The sequence below is a fragment of the Oreochromis niloticus genome, linkage group LG7 (genome assembly GCF_001858045.2).
Source record: "Oreochromis niloticus isolate F11D_XX linkage group LG7, O_niloticus_UMD_NMBU, whole genome shotgun sequence".
Taxonomy (NCBI): domain Eukaryota; kingdom Metazoa; phylum Chordata; class Actinopteri; order Cichliformes; family Cichlidae; genus Oreochromis; species Oreochromis niloticus.
In genome coordinates, this window is record NC_031972.2 from 10,746,083 (window position 1) to 10,763,945 (window position 17,863).

General features: G+C 37.5%; 2 protein-coding genes across 3 annotated transcripts in view; both read right to left on the bottom strand.

The window, feature by feature from the left end:
• Window positions 1-280: 280 nt before the first annotated feature.
• Window positions 281-12,515, bottom strand: LOC100694361 (SEC14-like protein 2). The gene is made up of 12 exons (XM_003452999.5): window positions 12,371-12,515; window positions 11,704-11,779; window positions 6,549-6,592; window positions 5,739-5,801; window positions 5,404-5,592; window positions 5,229-5,324; window positions 5,088-5,148; window positions 4,921-5,004; window positions 3,497-3,603; window positions 3,264-3,403; window positions 3,011-3,180; window positions 281-1,939 (listed from the first exon to the last, which is right to left on the bottom strand). Exons 1-12 carry the CDS (start codon window positions 12,422-12,424, stop codon window positions 1,809-1,811), a joined length of 1,215 nt encoding a protein of 404 aa, XP_003453047.1. The 5' UTR covers window positions 12,425-12,515; the 3' UTR covers window positions 281-1,808.
• Window positions 12,516-14,105: 1,590 nt separating this feature from the next.
• Window positions 14,106-17,863, bottom strand: part of zfyve16 (zinc finger, FYVE domain containing 16) — a 38,616-nt gene continuing 34,858 nt past the window's right edge. For both annotated transcript variants that reach the window (XR_002062666.2, XM_019360719.2), the window contains one exon: window positions 14,106-17,863. This exon is cut by the window's right edge. The gene's annotated coding sequence lies outside the window, so the exon portion shown is untranslated.

Sequence of the window (17,863 nt, forward strand, 5' to 3'; positions counted from 1 at the left end):
CTAAACTTTTTTTAAATGTAGTAGCTCTGTTCCAATCTTACCCACCAAAGTGCCTAAAGTGCACACTTGTAATACTGTATTACTTTACAGTGTGTTTCCTGTAACACGGAAGTTTGTATTACTTAACCTCTTTAACCATATTTTTCCCCTGGTTAATCCTGGGGTGTTTTGTATCATGAAGGTAGTTAGCTTCTTGTGAGGGTATATTGCCATGGTAAATTGTACTGTTGTTGAGCAGGATATGTTCCAGATTTCCAGCTCTAAGCCTTCATTTGAATTCTATTTTTATATTTATTCTTTACATGCTCTCAAACAGCTAATAACAATACAGGCAGCAGAATAAAACCTAAAACTCTCTTTTAAAAATAATGAAATGTACAAGCTGATAACCAGCTAATAACCAGGTTAGTGGATGAATCCAGATTACAAAAAGACACCCTGGGTATGTTCAACTCTCTTCATAGCACAGGCCACAGGGCCCAGATTACAAAAACAAAACATGTCTACATAAAGACATAGAAACTATGTACAAGATGCAAAACTACCACAATGAGCTGAACACATCTACACAGACAGGATGACTATAAAGAGACAAATATGGCAACAAAAACATGATGTTGGGGGCCTTTTAAAACTTAAAGCCTTTTGTCTCGTATCCATCCCAAACTGACGCACTTATACAAAGCACTTATATTATATTATATTATATTTCACAAAGCACGTATATATTAACATCTTACTAATATATTACCATATTAATTACAGAAATTACTAGAACACAGTAACTCTTTACAAATGTGGTCCTTCAGTGTTAAATGATGAGCTTGTACAGTTAGTTGTGGTTCTGGTTTGAAATGCTGTATAAAGTAAAAATTTCTCTTTGTCACTGTTGTTCTGAATGGTTCTTCTTGCAGTGGAAAACAATGGCTACATTACACCGTGGGCAAACCAACCCTGTTGTTTCTGTCAATTTGTTTAAAATTTCCTTCAATAATACCGTATGTACCACTCAATACTAGCTAAAGCTACCACTAAAAGATGCTGAAGTAAACCTTCAGAGGTCTGTGAAAAGCTCTCCAATTAAAGTAACTCATATGTTACATTAACTACAAGCCTTAAGAAGCCAAACACACCTAACAGTTTTAATTATAATGTGTACAGTGTCCTAAATGTATGTGTAAATACATGTTCATATGTTATCTCATTATTAAGGTTTGATTGAGAAATATATATTGATTGATGATTTAGAAATTTTGTTTAACTTTCCTCACAAGCTTAACTCACAGACTACATAAAGATTAATTACATAAAGTTTGTGATCAAAATGGGGCTGAAAACCCCCCCAGATAATTCCCTTGAGAGGGGGTAGATACCAAAAACTGAGCTAAAAATGAATCAGATGTATACAAAAACATCTCCAAATACATGATCATCTTGGTCTGAGTGGTGATGTTGTTAATGACATGTGTTCACAGACTTCTGTTTTTTGTTTTTTTTGCTGATTCAAAGTGACCAGTAAAATCAGCTATCATGGGTTGTTTAGCAGTTAGTCAGGTAAACTCCAAGCTTTAATCATTGGAAAGTTCTATAAAGATAAAGAAAGCTGCAGATTCAGCTGTGACTCCCCCAAATTCAGCCTGGTTTTAAGTAACTTCGTAATAAAATTACAACAAATGTATGCATGTATGTATCATGAATTCATACATACTGAACACAGTGGAAGAAGTGGAGGTAATTTAGCCCCGATGGGATGACATAGCTAACTAGCAACAAAGATCAGAACTGTGTCCTCTCAGCTGTGGATGTCCTCACTGTAGCCTTCCATCACCTCTGCTGTGTGGACATTGCATCTGAACATCTGCCGGTGGAATAACTTCAATCTTGTATCTCACTTTCTTGGACTGAAGGATGCTGTAGCTGTTATCAAAACATAGCACATCTGCACAAAGCAAAGGACACAGTCACTAACAGCTAAGAAAAGCTAGCATCCTGTAAACACAAATACTTTATTGATCCCACAAGGGAAATCACCGCGTTACAGCTACACTTCTAAATCACTCTAAAATCTTTTATACCTGATTTTTAAAATCAAAACAAAATCTATAAATGTGACAGGTTGTGTTTTAATAAGAATTTTGTTGATTCTGAATATGTGAACACCCTATAGCATCCAAAGAAGAGCTTTGGATGCTGGCTGCCTTTTGCTACATTCTCTGTCCAGATGATCCCTCACTGCTTTCACATAAAGGTCATACTGGATTGGCGAGAGCCTTCACTGTATTATGACTGTAAGACACTCACTGTTGTACCTCTGTCCTGATATCGATGACAATTTAAACCAAAATTTCACATCTGGAGTCATCACTACATAACATTTATTGGCACTTGATTTTCAGTCCAGTTTTTATGTAATTTGGTATACCTCAACTTCTCATCTGTAGTAGGTAATTTTTTTTAGACCTGTCACATTTTCTTTTGTCCTCCACTTGACAGTTTCCTCACATTTTCTAAGGACCCACTTCATACCATGTTGAGATATGCCACGTTTTTGGCCAATACCTCTTTGGGAATCACCTTGTTAGTGCAAAAGTACTCTTGTATGCCAATTAAACTGTTATCTTTGGTGGTTTGAAAGGCAGTCTGACATTTAGCTAAGGAAAAGGGAATAAATGATACAACAGGCTGCTAGTAACAAGGTACATAAAGTTACAATTTAAAATTGAATTTAAGTTATCTGTTATGTCCCTTGAGTTAGGAGCCTTAAATATGCTTAAATGATTCACATGTCAATTGTTAAAGTGCCTCAACAAACAAGCAAAAAGGATTCCTATATAAACAGTCTTTGACTAGAGTTTGAAAGATCTTCAGAAAGCTGGAGGACTGTTGCTCAAGTCCACTTGAAAATCTGGCCCCTTCGAAGCAAAATGAAAGGAGCAATTTTCATTGTTACAGACTAATTCTGCAGACATTACTGCAAAAGTACCTGTACACACAGCTGTGAGTTACTTACAGACTCCGGGCTCAGGACAGGTGAGGCAGCTGTCTTCAGGGACCAAGTGTGCATTGTAGCGCTCGCTGGGCAGAACTTCCTGCATCTCAGCTATCTTCTGTTGACTGCCCTCTTTAGTCCTCTTGTACACTCCAAACCCAATATCTGCTCCATCACTGGCAAACTGCCACCTGACAAGCAATAATGAATTTATCATGACACACTACAAGTCAGTGATTCAGAGTTCTCAGAACACAGAATAAACCTGCTGTACCTCAGGAGGCAGCTGGCTGCAGGAACATCATACTCCAGCTGGATGACAGAGCCACGGCTGATGGTCACACTTTTGTCATACTGAACCTTCACTGAATCCTGCACATAGTAGGACTTGGGAACTGTACCACCAAAATTGATCTACAACCACAATACACAAAAACACGCATCACTTTAGTCTCCAATTTTAGAGGAGCAGCATTGTATTTAATCAGTCTTTCCCTCTGCTCTCACCATGGTTCTGCAGCGGGGGTCTCCATCAGGGTCAGTCAGGGTTCCTCCATACACCACTGGAAGCTGATCTGGGTCAATATGTTCACGTAGCACTTCTTGCCAGTTACCTGTAAACACAATATTGTAATTTAAAACTTTTTAGTTTAATAAGACTGCTTGTTTTTTTCATGACCTTAGGTTGACATTCATGTAGATGAAAAGAGTAAAATTATAAACTCTAAATAGTAAATATAAGAAAGACTGCATATTGACCATAGGGGTCGGGGGTGCAATGTGTGCCAGGTGGCACAGAAGCCCTGGTGGATCGATCCCCAGCTACCAAGACTAGCAATTGGGACATGGGATGTCAACTCTCTGGTGGGGAAGGAGCCCACCAGAGAGTAGTACCGGCTCATCCTCATGAGATATAGTTGGGCTCACCTCAAAGCACGGCTTGGGCTCTAGAACCCGTCTCCTGGAGCTGGGCTGGACTCTGTGTTAGTCTAGAGTTGCCCTGGGTGAGAGGCATAATTGGGAGGAATGGCCTCCTGGATCTGAACCCAAGCTGTGTTTTATTGTTGGACTTCTGTGCAAACCACAGTTTGTCCATAACAAACACCATGTTTTAACATAAGAGTGTCCATAAGTCCACGTGGCACCAGGAAGCTCTAGGCAGTAGGTCGATGATCGATTTTATAATCGTATCACCAGACCTGCGGCAAAATGTTCTGGACACTTGGGTAAAGAGAAGGGCTCGAGTTGTCAACTGATCACCACCTGATGGTGAGTTGGATCAGGTGGGAGGGAAGGATGCTGGATAGACCTGGCGTGCCTAAACGTATAGGCCCCGATGCATGAGATCTTCAACGCACACCTCCAGCAGAGCTTCAAAAGCATTATGAGTCAGAATGGACCGTGTCCATCGCCGAAGTCGCTGCACTGTGCTGTGGCAGTAATGTGGTTCGTGGTCGTGAAACACCAGACCAGCTCTATATCCTCTCAAGGATACTTGAGGGTGCATGAGAGTTTGCCCAACTAGTCTACATGTGATTTATAGACTTTGAGAAAGCAGTCCCTCGGAATGCCCTGTGAGAGGTGCTTTGGGAGGAGTATGGGGTGTCTGGCACATTGCTATGGGTCATTCCATCCTTATAGAAACATTGCAAGAGCTTGGTCCACATAGCCGGCGATAAGTTGGACTCGTTCCCGGTGGGTGATGGATTCCGCCAGGGCTGCCCTTTGTCACCAATTCTGTTTGTAATTTTTATGGACAGAATTTCTAGACGTAGCCAAGTGATGGAAGGCTTTCACATGGGTGGTCTCAGAATCCCATCTCTGCTTTTTGCAAGTACTTTTTTTTTGCTTTGTTACTTCAGCATGCTATCGTTAGCATCAAGATCAAGTAAAGACTCAGAGAACACTGGGATAAAGAAAAGTTGTCTTACTTCCTAAAACAATGATCTTGCGCCGTGTTTCCTCGCACAGAAAGTGTTTGATCAGGTTGTAGGCCACAGGAAACATTTTGGGTGCTGCAGCAAAAGATAAAAATTATCAACCAAAATTCTGAAACAGAGCGTGGAAATCAAATATGCAGACAAATCGTCTTATGTACCTTTGATGAGAAACACTCTCTTCAAGCCTTCAGGATAGTTGTCTTCAAACATGGTGAGGATCTACATGGCCGGAAGCAGTAATTACACATAGATGTTTCGTGTGTATGAGTGGGTGATTGTTACAAAAGTTGATAACAAACCTCTCCATAGGTCTCAATAGCAGGTTTCCAAATGTGCTTCAATCCAAGTCCTTCACAGTCATAGATTAGAGTGATGGATTCAATGTACTTCCCCAACTGAGAGAGAGACACAGTAACATTAGAAGAGACGAGCAGAGAGGAGCGGAAAGGGAAGAACAGAGAACTCCTGGCTGACCTTTTCAGACTGTTTTTGACATTCCTGCCGTAGCATCTCTGTGTTTTGGATCTTAGTCTTCAGGAAGTCCTGTTTGGTGGCTGACATCAGCAGACCTTTAGGATCCAGAGGGCCAATCACATCGTACCAGACTGGACTTCCCTCACGGTCATAGCCGCACATCCCTCCAGATACATACTTCTCAATCACCTGAGAGATGGATTTATAAAGAAAAAAATGTGACCTTCAAAAACTACAGAGTCTGAAAGACTGCTCATTTAACAAAAGTCCCCTTCATCCTCAGTTCAGACTACTTTTTCACAAATATTAGCTAAAAAGAAAATGCAGTAGGTTACCTCTGGAGGTTTCCAGTCAGATAGGATGGTGTCTACTTTCATGTGTTCCCTAAACACCACATGCTGCAGAAGTGGAAGAGAACAAGGCCAGGTAAGTTAAAGACTAAAGCTTACAAAAAACAGGCAAACACAGAGACACTCCATATCTATTATTCTAGAAATGATTTCATGTTTTGAAATGGAAGAAGCTTTTTTCATGCTTTTCTTTATTTTCTGTTTCATATATACAGTATATACTGTTACAATGGTTGGCTGCTTATATTAAATATGTCCAGAATTTCAGACAAAGAGTCCAGTAAGTAATCTCTGTGAGCCCAATGCTCTGCCCTCAGACTGTTCTAAACATTCTGCTTTCACGTAGTTTTTCCACTCTTGGATTTGTTTGATGTCAGTGAGAGCAGATATCACTAATATTTAAGCTGTGAATCCTGAAAAGATATATAGCTGGAAATACGTGCACTAGGTTCCCTAAAACTATAGGCATAAAGTCTGATCCATTTATTCCATGATTTACTTTACTATATATTGTCCTATATTACGTTGTCCTTGAACATGAAGAGTCACTAAGTAAATTCCTTAGAAAGAGGGCCACAAATCAAACACTGGATTCATCTTTAACATTGCGCTGTGTTATATAAACTCGTCATATGCGTTTTATGTAATATCTAAAAAGTAAATACAATTTTAATGGATTTAATAAATTTAGTACAGAGATTTGAAAAGCAGCACCAGGTAGAAATACGTGTTAGGTGTTAGTTGGGTACTTGAAGAGCAAACAGGCTCTCACTGTCTGAACAACACAGAGCTTACCTTCCTGATCATGGTTTCAGCTTTGTGAACATTGAAGCTACGGGCTGGAAAAAAGAAAAGAAAGAAAACCCACATTAGACACATATACAATCAAACTGACAACGCCATTTCTGTAACACTAAAATGACAGATTATTGTGAGACACTATGAGAAGACACCATCTTCTGGGAAAATAAAATACCTATTTTAACTAAGAACTAAGAAAATACATTTCTTCCTTTATAGTTTTGTTTTTTCTTTTTTTAAAAAATTTGGTTTGTGGTTGCTAGTTTATTACTTTTTAAATGGAAAAATATAGGACACCTGAAAAGAAATCTTTCTTTCTTCCCCCTCCCCTTCTTTCTCAAACATCTCAACAAATCACCACCAAAAGAGAAAGAAAAAAATGTTTCCAAAAAGAATCCTTAAAAAGTTAGCCATGATACTATCCAAGCAATATTGAACATTTTAATACAAATAATTAGCCCTTTAAGTAGATTGATCATAAATGCATACAGAAGAGGAAAGTAAACTTAAAAGACCATCAACAATATCTGATGATCATAAAACAGAAACCTTATGACGCTTTTTTTTTTTTTTTACTCAAACAAAGAGACTGGCCAAGGTTAACACTCAGTGCAAATATTGAACTGCAGACCCCGTTTATCTGAGTCCCTCTGAACTATGGACCATTAAACAGCTGAATGAACAGACAGGGCCCTGCATTATTGATCAGAGTATAAATCACCTAAGTCACTGATTCTAACTCCAACCAAGAAAACACTGTTTCTGAGCGTTTGTGCTCTCTGTACAGAAAGATCTGAAATAGTCAGAGCTGACTATTGCTACAAAATTAAAAAGTGTCTTCTTTCATACATTTTACCCTATTATTAGCTTCAACAGGGAAATTATGTAATTGGTGTTGTGTGTCTTTTAGTTAGTTTCTTTGTCAGATTATTTTAAAAACTATAATAAAAAAGGTTTGAATAAAAATGTGACTTTTGGGCCCAATCCTAATCAAGAAATTCACCAAAGATTTATTTACTATTTTTGAAATACATATCAAACTGAAATAAGCAAAATTGTGAGACATTTTCTTGAGGTTGTCAAGAACATATCACAGGCTTTCAGATCCAGATGTTCTCCTCGATCCAGGATATCAATTCATGCATGGTGTGGAGTGAGGGAATTTAGACCTTGATGGTAATATGCAGTGTCAGACTGCTCTTGTTGTAGAACTGTTGGAGTCCAGTACCCATGCACACATGCACAATGGGTGCTGTAGTTGGTGAAAGGTGAAAACAACAAACAAACATTCTAATCTGTGTCTAACTTTCTAAACCAGATCACCCAGACTGTAATCTGTCCTTCACTCGAACCATACCTTAAACTAATCAGTCAAACTCTAATGTATTGTCTAATGTGTTCTTTCACATGGTAGCATCATGGAGTGAATGCACTGACCAGCTGACATGATACTTTTACTGCAGTTTACAATTTGACAAAACTAAAGCCAGTGTCAAGTCTCAAAATGATTCAAAATGAAGGGACTGCTTTTGTCTTGTAATTAGTTACTCTCATCATTTCATGATGCTTCATAAAGATTTAGAACTCAGTTTGACTTTTGTGTTGTTAAATACAGGAAGACAAAAAGTATCACAGTCGTTTTTAAAAATCACGAGGACAACTTAATTAAATTGTAGCTCAGCTGAAACAGTAGTAGTCAGTGCTTTGAAGCTTACTCTTGATCAAGCTTGGAGACCAAGACCAAGTCTGGTTTTGTACAGCAGAAAACAAACATTTACACTGAGAATGGCACTGACTCCAGGTTCAAACTCTTTAAACTGTCAGAAAAAAGTGATAGGTAAGAAATCAATGATTAACTGAAAGACGACTAAGGCTTTCATAAATAACCTGATTAAAAAAAACAAAGGGCATTGTTGTTACAACACTGCGTTTTAGTAGAGTGTTATGCCATATATGCCACTTTATATCTCACATAAAAATAGTATATCACAACTTTTTTGGAAGGTAAGCTTATCTAACTAAATGCTAAAACATTACATAAGACAACAGGTCACATGTAAAGATGGCAGCCAGTAGGTCATTAGCCTAGCGGAAAAGGAGGCAACAGATGGCATGACTCAGTTCACAGGTCATAGGTTTCATATACAAAAAAATAATAATAAATGTTTCCCTGAATGCATCATAATGCATCATCCTGCTCTGGTTCAAGTATGAAAATATATGGTGACATAATATAATATTCTCAATCACCTGAGAGATGGATTTATTTATAATATAAGGTTTTGAAGCAGACACAACAGATGCAAGTAGTCAAAAGCAGGAAAGTTAATTACTGATTTCTTGTCTTTACATCATCAAATACCAACTAAAACACAGGATATTTGAGAAAACTGAGCACCAGAAAACTCAAGCTGACATTTTTCACTGTCACCAGCTTGGTGTTTAAACTCAGTCATGATTAGAGTTGAGTGGATCTTACTGAGAAACTGAGGGACACTGCAAGCCCAATGGTCAGTTTCACGGTGCTTTATCCTCCCTTTGAACTGAAAGTAAACATCATGATGTGTTCAGTAAGCCTTGAAATTAGCCACTGAAACCATAAACTGTTCAACAAACTGTTTACCGAGGTCACAGATCACAAGAGTTGATGGGTCAATAGCTTAGACTTCTTTAAGTCTGACTCAGTAATGGCTCACTGCTGGCCATTAGAAAGAGTCCAAGTTTATCCATGGCCATATTTTATATAGAGCATGTAGTCTGTCTGTGCTAAGAAGCTGGAGGAGAAACAGTGAGACAGAGTGCAACAGTGAGCAGTGACTTTTTACCAGCTTTTATCAGTACAAGAAATTTAAAATGCAGTTCTGTTAAAAACACAAGAGTCTTTGGGACAACATGTTTCATGTCTGTTTTTCTGGGCAGTTTTTCCCTCTGGAGCTGCATGGAATGGAGGGTAAACAAAAGAGTGACATTTGTAGCTACAACATGTAAATGCACTTTTAATACATGTTTTCCATCAGATTACAGGAAATAAAACATTTCAGTCTTTGATATAGACTGAACCCATGCTTCCAACATGTATGTTAAAAAGTTTTTTTGCTTTTTGTCTGTCTTGTTTTGCTTTTTGGGTAGTTTATACCCATTGGGGGTATATGAGCAGGTTTAAATATCTTTTATTACACGTGCCATGCAGTTAATCCTGATTTAACTACAAATCAGACAATATGCTACATCTATCAGCTCTTTAATCTAAACATTAGTAGGCAAAAGAACATAAGCTGTCCTTGCCTGCTTGCTGCACTGTAAGCTTTCCTTTTTTATTTCCCAAAAATGTCAGATTAAGATGAATCAGATGGGAAACATCTGAGCACTTGTTCAACAACAAAAGAATTCCCTCGAGTACTGTATGAGGTAGGTATATTTCCACATTTAAATTATGTTTACTTCGTTTACTCCACTTCCTTTACATAAAATCTTTAATTATTTTTTGTATGTTACTAAACTTCCTTCCAAGTATAAGCCCATGTGAAAATACTATGTTTCTTTATCTCCAGCCAGGTTTGATTTCTTTTTAGGTCTCACTGGACCCTTAAACACAGCATCAGATAGAATGCAATTCCAATGCTATTCAGAGAAAGGGAGGCCTTCTCCCTCATTCTAAGCTCACATGTTTAATGCATTACCCAATGACTTTTACTTCACTGGCAGTGGAAATTAACAAGAAGACTGATTTAAAACCACCTTATTAAAAGTCTGGAGTCCTTACAACACACTCCAGATTCAGATCGTTTACTAAAATGACACAATAAACTTACTACGTAAAACGTTTTGCCCCTCTTGTTGTGTTAGATGCATGAAATTTAATATAATGTAGTATTCCCTCCAAACAAAAAAGAAAATAAAAACTCAAATTTGTAGGCAATAATAGATAATCAACATTCATGCATAGGTTATATTTATGAGATCAGTCCCTTGAAAGAAGTATTCTGCCGATACTGAACCCTCCAGCTCTGGTATGCCTACACTCTTGCACTGAAACTGGATTTAGTTTCATGTTAGGAACAGGTTTGTTTGTTTATTCCTATTCAACTGCTTTAAATATCAAAGTTTACCAGAGACTGAAGGTAGCCTCAGGCATTATAAGGCTGCCAGTATACTTGTAGAGTATACTGGCAGTCTTGAAAAGTTCGTGGTATATCACAAGCTTTCATTCTGTGCAAAAATATCCCGTTACTGAAATCTTCTAATCTATAGCATTATTAGTTATTTAGCCTTTATATGAGAGTATTTAATAGCTTTTATGCCAGTTAGCTGCCACAAGTACAGATACAGGAAATCTTTAATATGTCACCCAATAGTCTTTCCAATACAACGTGTCTGCGTAGCAGAGAATCATCTGTTTGCTCACTGTTACAGCAGAGAACAGACGCAAACACACTGTTCTGGCCTCTGTTACGCTGGGCCATCTGATATGTGCAGTTTATATTCATTAAGCTGTTTGAAATCAGATTTTTCCTTTGTTGATTTTTGAAACATTTTACTTTGTTATTTAATAAATAATTTCATATTTGCATCCAACTTCATCCTTATTTTATTTGAGTCGATTTATTTTGGTTTACGTTTAGTTTTTAACTTTTATTGACCCTCATACTTTTCCACTTATTTTGTTATATGTTTGTTGTGTTTCACTCAACGTAAAGTATCTTATCTTTCTTATCTTAAGATAGTTACAGCTTCTCAACACACCTGAACAGTGAGAATGCACACTTCATATCAGGGTTGGAGTCTGATAAGTAATTGGATTGACAAAGTCATTCTTGTAGTAGGGCAGAAGAATAAAGTAAGTGGCAATATTTAAGCACTTTCATTGAAATATTTGTAAATACACAGAACACTAACATATATGAAATATGTGTCAATGTAAAACAGATTCACTAAACATATGGCAGCCTCTTTAAAAGAGAGACTGGCATACATTTAGTGTACTGAATCGAGGATCTCTCCTTTCCACGTGATTTTTTGTTGTTAATCGTCACTCATCTTTTCCAGCTGGTTCTGTTTTTTACATTCTTCTTTAGTCACTTGAGACTTGGGTGACTGTTGCCATAAATAGGTGGTTTCCGTGTGTGTTGTACATAAATGCAAGTCTCACCTCTGAGCCAGCGCAGGAGGTGGTGATCATGCTGCGCAGGCAAGCTTGGAAGGATGTCCTGAATCCTCTCCCGAAACTGGAAGTGAGAGAACCAGAGAGAAGACAAAGTTATTTTATTATTTAAGGAACAGTTTTACATTTGCAGAATTAGACTTGGTCGCTTTATTGCAAAGTAAGAGAGGTTTGATACCACTCTCATGTCTGTACAGAACAATGTGCAGTCACAGGCAATCAAATATATGTTGGTCATACAAATATATGAAACTACAACCAGGAGATGCCTAGCTTATAATAAAGACTGTTAATGGCCCAAAAACTACTAACTTGGCCTTAGTTCAAGCTACAAAAGGATTTTTTTTTTAAATTTGTAGATTCAGTTGATTCAAAAAGAGAATAGTTAAACTTTCCTCTAGGCTTAACTCACCACCCTAAATTTATGTTACAAGACAAGACATTAACATAAAGTGGTGTGTTTCGTTGTGTGGAAAAAAGGATACATCCCAGTAAACTCACAGCATAACATCAACCAATTTTGATGAGACCAAAGACCAATGTCAATGAGTGACTGCATATGACACTACCACAGATACAACAATTTGATAGATAAGAACAATTAAACCATTCAACTGAACATATATATGCATAATGTTAATTGTATATGTCTTACCTCGGCTAAAATCTCAGCCTGCTTTGGGCTCAGGTCTCCTATTCGTCCACTCATCTCTGTGATCTTGTGTGTTTAATGGAAGCAGCCTATGTGAATGAACAGCACTTGGGGAAAATTGAGATAGAATAGTAAAAAGGCCACACCCCCTCACGCACACACCGACCCACCCCTACACAGAGATCTGCCCACACACTACACCCCCCCCCCCCCACCAACCCCCCCCCCCCCACCAACCCCCCCCCCCCACACACACACACACACACACACACACACACACACACACACACAAGTAGGTGGACTTTCATCTTTTAGCTCAAAGATCTGTTTATATTTTGTCACCTTGTGAAACCTGATTACAGGTGATGCATTCAAAAAGGCTCACATTACTGCACAATGAGCAACCCCCAAATAATCCTGTCACTTAATTATACAGGGCATGCCCATTTATCAGTGTAATCCTTTTAATGTTGCTACTTTGATTTGCTTCATACACTGCTGGGTAGCTTGTACATTTCCCCCAGGGATCAATAAAATTTGATAATACACCATAATGTTTTTAATGATAATCATTAAAAACTATACCAACTTAATTAAAGTAATGCAATAAAAGTAACAGAGATAAAATGCTTTATTTCTATAGCTACCTTCAAGCAAAAGTGCAAAAAACCCCACCAGTTTCAGTGAAGTGCAGACTGAATGCACTTTTATTCTATTAACCAAGTCTGCCTTTTTTGTTGTTGTTATTTGCTATGTGTTATGTCACCGGACAGTATTGTCTCATTTATACTGTGTAGTTTTATGTGATCTATAAATGTCATTTGGGAGTTTTGCTAAAATGCTTTTGATTTTTGTTGACCATCACATTGTGCTCAATAGACTGAGATACTGGGTGTACAGGGGTTTGGCTTTTGCAGTGGTTTTATTTGTCTGAATGACCCTTTTCTGTGGCTGCTTCTAAGTAAAGCTCCTCTTCCACTTCTCCTCCCTATGGTGTACTTTAAGAACCTTAAAGGTTGAGGCCTTAAAGGTCTCTGTTATATCTGAATCTCTTCAGCTGATACTTGCTTGTTTGTTCTCAACTGAATGAAGAGAAAACAGAAGTCATTGTTTTTTTCCCCCATATCAGATTTGTGGGCAGGGATGGCATGACTAATAGGGAGAGTCAGGTGGATACCTGATAAATTAGTTCACTTTCACCTCTCTTTTGGGCCAGTTCAGTAAGGCCCGTAAGTGCAACTCTTCTAAGTGCTCACTTATCACACCATTGCTAATTAAGTTACACCAAATCCCCATTAACTTTGGAGTTGACTTTAATATTGGGGCTTTGATATACATCGCCAGCATATGATCAGGGCCTGCTAGCTGTGCAGCATACAACAGTGGCAAGTCTGTGGGCCTGACTCTGTGAAGAAAGTGGAAACTCCAGTTAAATATTTTTTATTTTATTTTTTTTTTTTTTACTTTCAGAAAGATAACAGGCAGGTTGGGTTTTGTTTTTTCATAAAATTTCTTTTATTCTTTAAATACACAGGCTATTCAGAAACTGGTTAAGATGCAGACCGCAGGGTCCTCAAAAAGTAAAGCTGGTCTTATGAATAAATGGATGATTTACAAAAACATACGTCAAATCAATCAATACTTCTCATTTTCACACAGTGGAAGGTTGTTTTAACGACCCGAGAGAGAAAGAAATTTTAATAATTTGCCTCCCAAAATATTTCTCAAAGTGGACATGTTCTCGTAGCAAAATCCAAAGCTGTTAGGGCTTTGGATTGTGGAAGGAGAACATGTCCATTTTTGTAATGGAGGGGAAAAAAGGTGGACTGTGTAAAAATCAATAAGTTTTACATAAACCACTGCCGGACGTTTCAGAGATGTTTGCACAGCAGTATAAACGGTACAATTTCCCCTCATACCCGCTTTCTACATCAGAATCAAAACTCACATTTTTCCTTTTTCAAACTACTCAATAACAACAACAACAACAACAATAATAATAATAATAATAATAATAATAATAATGGTGGTAATAGTAATAATAACAACTTTAGATAATCCACCATAAAGAACAAAAGCGGCTTTAGGTGGAAAAGAGTAAGTCTTTGTGAGCTCCTGATTAAAGTGCGGTTGGTGTTTAGTAAAGGACCTTAAATACAGATTCAATATAAATACAGATTCAGACTCCGCTTACTCAGTCCACTGAACACATTTAGTTTGCATAGGTTTTCTACAGGTCAGATTTATAGCCAATCTAAATCTTTGGACAGCCTTTTATGTTAGCAGAAAATATCATCTGCAGATTAGGTGTACATAAATGCAATTTTCAGGCAATAGATCATGGCCTCTCCCAAGGGTGAGAGATTTCTACTGAAGCTAGAAAGCCTCCCAATTTAACATTCAGTCATTGCATGCATGGCTAAAAATCAACACAGTCAGTTACGGCAGTTGACCTTTCTAGTGTTTAATAAACATATCTCACATGGAGAAGTTAATCAACAACTCACAGATTTCAGTGATTAAAAAACCTGTATATAAACCTTCATACATCTAGAAGACTGCAATCAACCGGGAGGTTTACAAGTCTATACATGAGTATTCATAATAACCCAGTTGTTGCTAAGAATTAGAGCACGACTTGCAGAAGAGTTCATAACTAAGCTCAGTATTCAGATTTTTACCAAAAACATTCATGTCAAACTAGAGCGCTTCATGTATTTTGAGATTAGATATTTCCACCTTATAACAATTCATTCATTTCTTGATTTGTTTCTCCTCTCAAACAGCTTGCTACACAAACTGCACAATTAATGTAGCCAACCTTCTATCAAAAATATTAACTTTTTTTCTTTTATACCAACATTTCAAAAATAACTTTTAATATTTAAAAAAAATGCACAAGGTTTGATACAATCTCTATGTATACAGGATATCATCTATACATTTGGAAAAAAGTCCTGACTGAAAAGTGAGATGAGATGTGACACAATGCACTTTGCCCTAAAAAAAACAAAACAAAAAAACAAAAACTCAGACCTAGCTTTAGACAAACGGAGGCTGCAAAACACTGATACAAACAGTGGACACAAAAGTGAATGCATTTTACAGGGACATAACCTCTGTGTACTTTCAGGAGCATTTATTATTGCCACTCATAAGAGATAACTGCCAGTTTGGATCCAAAAAAAGAAAAGAAAAAAAAAAGGTTTGGTTTGACAGACTGCCTTAAGGCAGTTTGTCAAACCAACACATCAGCACACTGATATTTATAAAGTGCCTAAAGGTGTTATAAAGACATTAAATAATCCTAAAATATGAACCCAGTATAAAACAGCTCCTACTCCAATCAATAAACTGAGGAAATGAGCTTTTTTTGTCCTTCTGGACAAAACCTGGATGAGAAGATTGATACCACTCTTACATTTGTGTGTGCATTTAGACTGGAAACCACCGTCGTGTCTCAGTTCTTGGCTACTTGAATGATAGAATTCAGAATGTCATTTCATTTAAGAACAGGACGTGACATGTCCATTTGAGACATTAATCAGTCCAAACTTACATACTAGACAAGTCAGTATGTAGTAGTAGCTATAGTACTACATGAAGTGCACTAATATTGTGAACGAAATTGAGACCAAGCATAGGAATTATTTATCTTAATAGAAATAGTCAATAGAGAATTAGCTCTGAAAAGCTGGGCCAATAACAACATTTAAAAATAATAATTTGGCTGATAATTAAAATGTTATTGTTCTGCCTTTTCTACAACAGAAACCAAAGTCTTCATTAGAACAAAATAACCAATTGTTTCAGCATCTTGTAGTCGGCACAGAATTAAGGTGACAATACTTGAGTGTCACTGCTACTGTTAACTGTCACTGAATGTGTCAGTCAATGGTAGCCATTAAGTCTGATGTTAGCTGGTAAAGACAATTAGCTGCTCTATCCATGCAAACAGACTAAAAACCAACCACCAATTAACTCAATTAACTCCAGTGAAGTTTTCATCCTTCTTTCTAAAGATCAAACAAAATATACAGGATCATTTGTAAGCTTTGATGGTTCTTGAAGGCTGAATGAGGCCAGGCTACACAGTTTCACTCGTTTCTACCCGTCACACTGAACTAAGCTAAGCTAATTCGTGAACATCGACTATATAAAAGATCGAGGTAGCCTCTGGGCTTGTAAAGTGAAGCCAATGTGGAAGAGCTTTAACTCTGAATTTCTATAAATGGCCAACAGGAGGCGACCAAACTGAATAGCAATAGTTTCAGTCTGATCCATCCATCACGCCTCACATCCAATTCAAAAACACTACGATGCTCACAATGAAAACAGGCACCTTCAGCTCCACATAACCAACTGGTGACATTACTGTGACCAATTCCATCGTTTATATACAATCTGTGTTAGTGACTTGATAATAGTGCAATCAATCTTCTCATCTAAAAGAATCACCTTCAATTTTTTAAATAACTAGTAAAAGTTGTGAGATGAACTGAATGAAAGAGTTCTCATTAGCTGTGCAAAAACAACATTTAACTGAGACTGAAGCAGATAACGTAAAACATCTTAAAGAAGAAAATAATCATTAGCATTTTGAGTTTGATCTGGCAAGAAGTCATCAACACTGAAAGAGCATCTCTGTGAAAAACAGGAGTGATTTTTTTGTATCAACTCCCCTGACAGGACATTTTAATCCAGAGTGTGTACAATTAATATAACATCCTCTTCGTTAAATTTACACCTCCTTCTGAGAAATAAAAACTGTCCAGGATTGACATCATCTTTTCTTTTGTAAGATCTCAGTGTGAAATGAAACCTCAGTGTGAAGATGGATGATCAAATAATAATGGAAACATTTTAAGACAAACATACTATTGGATCAATTTTGGTGCCAGCAGGATGATGGAAAAAGAAACTAAAGCTTTGAGAAGAGCTACACCTGCAAGCTCAGTAATGAGCAGCTTTAACGTCAGCTACTCACCAAGAAAGACAAATTCAACTACAAGAGAATATTTTAACCCCTCACCTCCACCAGTTGTAATACTATTATCCAAATAGTTCTAGTTTCATCAAGGTCAGTAGGTCAACACTCTTAATCCTGCAGAAATATACCTGTCATATGTTCACTTTTTAGGAAAAAAACCCAAAAAACATTTGCAAAGTTCCAGATGCAAACTTCAGCCATGTTACTGACACACACTGGGCCTCTTGCAGGAAAGACTCTCATTGCCTGTAAGGAAAGTGTGGCCTTATAATTACGAATTATAATTGAAAGAACAAATAAATCCTTGATTATTGCTGCTGTTGTACAATTGGGCTCAGAGAAATGTTTTTCAGATGCTTTCAGCTGAGAGGATTACGAAGTGTCATCTAGACACGGCCAAACATCTGGGCAGCTCATTTGGGCTAACCGTTTGCATTGGTGAGGCTGCCTCCCCTGAATGAGTTGCATCCTGCACTTTTGTCATGTGAAATTCATGTATATTCTAG

Excerpts from the sequence above, each read along its gene's own strand:
- LOC100694361 (XM_003452999.5), bottom strand. The coding sequence starts at position 12,424 with ATGAGTGGACGAATAGGAGACCTGAGCCCAAAGCAGGCTGAGATTTTA. Across the intron at positions 5,593-5,738 it reads CTGACTGGAAACCTCCAGAG|GTGATTGAGAAGTATGTATC; the intron begins GTAACCTACTGC and ends TCCATCTCTCAG. Across the intron at positions 5,005-5,087 it reads GAGAGTGTTTCTCATCAAAG|CACCCAAAATGTTTCCTGTG; the intron begins GTACATAAGACG and ends CTTTTGCTGCAG.